Source organism: Schistocerca serialis, chromosome 9, assembly GCF_023864345.2.
Source record: "Schistocerca serialis cubense isolate TAMUIC-IGC-003099 chromosome 9, iqSchSeri2.2, whole genome shotgun sequence".
Lineage (NCBI taxonomy): Eukaryota > Metazoa > Arthropoda > Insecta > Orthoptera > Acrididae > Schistocerca > Schistocerca serialis.
In genome coordinates this window covers 37,669,082-37,675,081 of record NC_064646.1, presented here as the reverse complement: position 1 = coordinate 37,675,081, position 6,000 = coordinate 37,669,082, and the positions used below count along the sequence as shown (strand labels likewise).

Here is a 6,000-nt window from a genome sequence, read left to right as displayed (position 1 = left end):
CTCTAGCTGGTGGAGGCTGTGTAATGGTGTGGGGCGTGTGCAGTTGGAGTGATATGGAACCCCTGATACGTCTAGATACGACTCTGACAGGTGACACGAACGTAAGAATCCTCTCTGATTACCTGCATCCATTCCTGTGCATCGTGCATTCCGACGGACTTCAAGCAGGATAATGCGACACGCCACACGTGCAGAATTACTACGGAGTGGCTCCAGGAACACTCTTCTGAGTTTTAACACTTCCGCTGGCCGACGAACTCCCCAGACATGAAAATTATTGAGCATATCTGGGATGCTTTGCAACATGTTGTTCAGAAGAGATCTCCACCCACTCGTACTTTTACGAATTTATGAACAGCCCTGCAGTATTCATGGTGTCAAATCCGTCCAGAACTATTTCAGGCATTATTCGAGTCCACGGCACGTCGTGTTGCGGGGTCCCTACACGATATTAGGCAGGTGTTCCAGTTTCTTGGGCTCTTCGGTGTATAAACAGTGGCGTGCCAACAACAATTTAGTCTGTTTGGAATCGAGGCAAGGAGTACACATAACAGAAAAATGGCAGCACCTGAAGAACAGTGAGGGGTGGTCGTCGAAATATCGTGCAGAAAACGGAAACAGCAACTCGGAAGAACGTGGACAAGTACACCATTCGTCGGCAAATGCTCAGTATGTTCCCATATTTTTCGCTGAGGAAGTGTGCAGTAATCGTAGATCTGGCTCCTACTTCGTAACGAAAGATTGAAATGACGATCTGTCGAACACGCACGTAACTATCTAACTCGTCACGGTACGGAGATATCGCGACAGTGAGGGGCGAGCTGTTGTCGGACGCTGAGCGATGATTTCGCGCGGTCGGGTGGGGAGTGAGCGGTCAGTGCGCGAGGGGGGGGAGGAGGGGGAGGAGGCGCCCGCGCCCAGTTCCTCGCGGGACTCTACCGTGACGTCACGCCGGCTCTCTTCCTCGGTGTGTCCGCCGCGCGCAGTGTAGCTCCGTCAAGCACCGCGGACGGGGTCCGTGCAGGCGGGCGTGCTGCTTGCAATGGCGAGACGGCTGAACGAGGAGGATCCGGGAGACGGTAAGGCCGCTGCGCCGCGATTAGTCTCTGCAGCGCCGCCTGCTCAGCTCTTGTTTGTGGGGTCGGTGGGAAGTGGCAGCTGCTGTCTCGAAAACTGCTGTGGCTTACGCCAGTGTTTACCGGAACCTCTATCTGGCGAGATAAGCACACCGACTTCAGTGACAGTTGCAGGTTTGGTGTTACTGTCGGTGTCAGTTCGCTCCAAATCTCTCGCCCGGACAGGATATCTTTGATGTCGCAAAGCGACAGCACAGTGTTTCAGAACTCGAGGCACGTCTGCATCTTCTGCCATAATCTGTGACTCACTGTGCGTTGCGTTGAGACAGGATACTCTCTTTATTGTACCACACACGTGCAGGTTTCCTCGCTTTCCACTCGCGGGTGGAGCGTGCCAAAACATCGCTGCTTGTACGTCTGTAGTGTGAGACGTTATTCGCCCCGGGTCTGTGTGCTCGATCTCTACTGAGTGGACATGTAGCGGCCTGAGGAACATTCGTAGTTTCTGCTCCGAAAGACGCGACTGTTCTCGAAGATTGCGTAGAGTTGTATCGCGAGTTGTACGGCTCCTTTTTTCGCGTGTCTGCCAGCTGATATGTATCAGCATTCATGTTAGATCCCTGGTTAATCTAAACAGTATGTGGCCCCGTTCGCACCCCGTCTCTGTGTACGCTTCATGTCCTGCGTCAGTGCGACAGGTACGGTGCCCCTAAGGTGTAGCAGTACGCAAATGCGGTCAGTACAAGTGTTTTCTGTGCAATGTCTTTTGTAGACAAACTGCAGTTCTCCAGAGACTGACCAACTAATAGCAGCCTGTTTGTCATTTGCCTTGCCTACAACTTGCAACAAAACAGGCCCTAGCAGAACCTTCTATCTGCTTAATGATATCTACGATACTGTCCCACTACCAGCCAGGTTTGAACTCTGTTTCGGTTTTAAATTGTACAAACAATTGCATACACTCACATAAATATATTTAATTTCTAAATACAAACTTTTCTGCAGTTTCTATTTTCTATTGAATTTCAATATTTGCGTAAAAGTAAAGAAATTCTGAAAAGTGATTTTCTTAAATTCACCGAAAAAAAACCTTTTAAAAGTAATCTAAAATATTTGCTGTTAATTATAAACCACAATTACAGTTACTACTCAAACGTCAGTCACGAGTTATGTATTTTATGTGTTTGCAAGCGACGTCAAGGTCGATAACATAACACAGGAAGTTATTTACAATTTTTTTATACATTTTTAATTTACTTTCACTTATTGTTCACTGCAAAAAGATTTACACAAACAACAACTCTATAAAAGAAACCAATAAACTAAAACGTACGTAAATTATGCAAATACTAATCACTCAATTTACTCGAGAGTGTTGTTCTCCATGCTTCTGGAACTGTCAGCCGCGCGGTTTGAGGCGTCATGGAACGGACTGAGCGGTCCCTCCCGGCCGGGTTCGAGTCCTCCCTCGGGCATCGGGGGTGTGTGTTGTTCTTACCATAAGTTAGTTTCAAGTAGTGTTTAAGTGTAGGGACCGATGACCTAAGCAGTTTTGTCCCTTAGTAATTCACACACTTTTGAACTGTCAGCTGGTGCATTTTATCACACGCAGCGTCGCTTGTGACACAGCTGTTCTACACAAAGTTTAGAGGGAAGACGTGTGAGGCATGTTCCTGTGATGCAATTAGAGCGCATTAAAAGGCTTTGAAACCGATGTGTATCATGTCTGTACACAACTGTGTTTATGTGGATGATGTGGTGAAAGACAGTACTCCAATAAAAGTGCAAGATTAAGAAACAATATCGCCTTCCATGCACGTTATTTAAAGAAGCCACTTGCGACGAATTTTAACACAATGATAACAACAGGAGCCAGCGTACTGAAAGTGAAATTTTATTACATTTTAATAAAATGTTTCGATTTAAGCGCTGGTTCTTTACCCATGACAACAAACTGCTTTTCAATATTACGCTAGGTCGCTGACATGTAAAATCAGTGTTGGTATTTTCATCACAGAATCGTCGTGAAGTGAGCCCGTGAGGTATCTACCTCTGCACTTACTCACACCGAAATATTTCTTTGACGTAACTGACACGGCTTTTGATTCGTTAATCCTATAGTCGAAGTATGCCACTTTTTCAGGTGTGGCGAAGCGCACAAGTTTACATTTCTCTAGATTAAGAGCTAGTCTTTGCACTACGCCGATCTTTTCTCGAGATTTGACTAGACATTTGTTCAGTTTTTAACAGATACAATGTTATCGTGGGTAACTGCATCATCTACGAAACTCCCGAGCTGCAACTAACCCTGTTCGCTAAGTCATCAAAGTAGGACGGCCCTTCTACGCTCACCCGCGCCACAGCCGGTGTTCTCCAGTGTTGTAGATGACTCTCTAAACGTTCTGCGTCCTGGCCGAGTGGAAGTTTCCAGTCAGGGCGAGAGGGGGGGGGGGGAGGGGGAGAGGAGGAGCTGGATAGGAGGCGTTCGGATAACTCAGGATAAACAGTTCCTCATCCATGCATGTAGTAGTTGTAAATACCGTATAATATTCTACACAGGAGGTTTCTACGTGCCGAACTTAACCTTCCGCTAAAGCGCTCACCGTTACTTTTAATCCCAGACAATATTCCAACGTATGAATTACGAATATGAGCAAAGTTTGTTTCCTAAATGTGGCCTAAAGTCGTATGTCAGTGTAATATTTCACTTTTCTTGAGTTACATTTCACAAACTCGATACCAATATTTTACTTAACACCAGTCGCACATGTTTCAGGATAAACATGTTACCGGCATGGAATGAAACAACAAGTTTACCGTTAACAAATGGTTCAAATGGCTCTGAGCACTATGGGACTTAACATCTGAGGTCACCAGTCTCCTAGAACTTAGAACTACTTAAACCTAACTAACTAACCTAAGGACATCACACACATCCATGTCCGAGGCAGGATTCGAACCTGCGACCGTAGCAGTCGCGCAGTTCCGGACTGAAGCGCCTAGAACCGCTCAGCCACCACGGCCGACTTACCGTTAACAGTCACTGTTTATTTATATCCACGACGCGGTTTGAAGGTTTAAACCTCTACCATCACGTGGAACTTCAAGTTTACAACATGTCACCTGTTATAAATGAGTTTGAAATTTCAGCAATGTAGACTTGACAGAAAAGGATCTGTGTTCCATTTGCCATATTTATTCCAACTCATATATTCAGCAACTCAAACCGAAGTCTCCGCAGTCCTTTAAAACTTATTCCGAAATAATACTGTTGTTGTGATGTATATTTTTTGTACTTTGAGATAATGTTTCTTTTATGCTATGTGTTCTTTAAAGCTAGTAGCTTCCGGAGGCCGTCTTTGTTTGTTGTTGTTGCTGTTTGATCTTCAATGCAGAGACTGGTTTGATGCAGCTCTCCATGCTACTCTATCCTGAGCAAGCCTCTCTATCTCCGAGTAACTACAGCAACCTACATCCGTTTGAATCCCCTTACTGTATTCATCCGTTGACCTCCCTCTACGATTTTTACCCTCCACACTTCCCTCCAACAGTAACTTGGTCATCCCTTGATGCCGCAGAACGTGTCCCACCAAGAAATCCCCCCTTCTAATCAAGTTGTGCCACATATTCCTCTTCTTCCCAATTCTGTTCAGTACTTCCGCATTAGTTACGTGGCCTACCCATCTAATCTTCAGCATTCTTCTGTAGCACCACATTTCGAAAGCTTCTATTCTCTTCTTGTCTAAACTGTTTATCGTCCATGTTTCACTTACATACATGGCAACACTCCATCCAAATACTTTCAGAAAGGACTTCCTGACACTTAAATCTATACTCGATGTTAGTAAATTTATCTTCTTCAGAAACGTTTCCCTTGCCATAGTCAGTCTACATTTTAATTCCTCTCTACTTTGACCATCATCAGTTATTTTCCTCCTCAGATGGCAAAACTCATCTACTAATTTATGTGTCTCCTTTCCTAATCGAATTCCCTCAGCATCACCTAATTTAATTCGACTACACTCTATTATCCTTGTTTTGCTGTTGTTGAAGTTTATCTTATATCCTCCTTTCAAGACACTGTCGATTCCATCCAACTGCTGTTCCAGGTCTTTCGCTGTCTCTAACAAAATTACAGTGTCATCGGAAAACCTCAAAGTTTTTATTTCTTCTCCATGGATTTTAATTCCTACTCCGAATTTCTCTTTTCTTTCCTTTAGTGCTTGCTCAGTACACATATTGAATAATATCGGGGAGAGGCTACAACCATGTCTCACCCCCTTCTCAATTGCTGCTTCCCTTTCGTGTCCCTCGATTCTTATAACGGCCATTTTGTTTCTGTGCAAATTGTAAAGAGCCTTTCGCTCCTTGTATTTTGCCCCTGCCACCTTCAGAATTTGAAAGAGAGTATCCCAGTCAACATTGTCATAAACTTTCTGTAAGTCCAAAAATGACAGAAACGTAGGTTTGTTTACAAAATATAATAGTTTAAATGCGACAGAGAAGAGAGCCTGTGAGCACTGGAGGTATTCCGTTGTAGTTGTTTTACTTTTCACCGTCAGATATTCGTTTAGTTTTTAGTCAAAAACGTCCCTGACACCATGTTCTGAAATAGTGTTTCTTTTCTCTACTAGACAGTGCTGTAAATTATCTCAAAATCGTATCGGAGCACGCACATATGTCACACTAACAATGTAAATCCATCTGATGATGGAGGTTTAAGCCTCTACGGAGATGCTCAGCCAGCTTCAGTGGCACACGCTGCAAGAGAGGCGTTCTGCATGACGGTGTGGTCTACTGTCAAAAGTTCGGAGGGCGCACGTTCCTAGAAGAGCCAGCCAGTATGTTAGTTCCTCCTTAGTATATCTCGCGGAAAGACCACGAAAATAAAATTAGAAATATTCGAGCCCTAACGGAGGCTTAG

At 44.6% G+C, this 6,000-nt stretch overlaps 1 protein-coding gene across 1 annotated transcript in view; it reads left to right on the top strand.

The window, feature by feature from the left end:
- Positions 1 to 941: 941 nt before the first annotated feature.
- Positions 942 to 6,000, top strand: part of LOC126419785 (peptidoglycan recognition protein 1-like) — a 146,960-nt gene continuing 141,901 nt past the window's right edge. Inside the window, exon 1 of the mRNA XM_050086970.1 lies at positions 942 to 1,079. Within this exon, the coding sequence (XP_049942927.1) occupies positions 1,043 to 1,079 (37 nt within the window). The 5' untranslated portion in view covers positions 942 to 1,042. The remainder of the gene's footprint in view (positions 1,080 to 6,000) is intronic.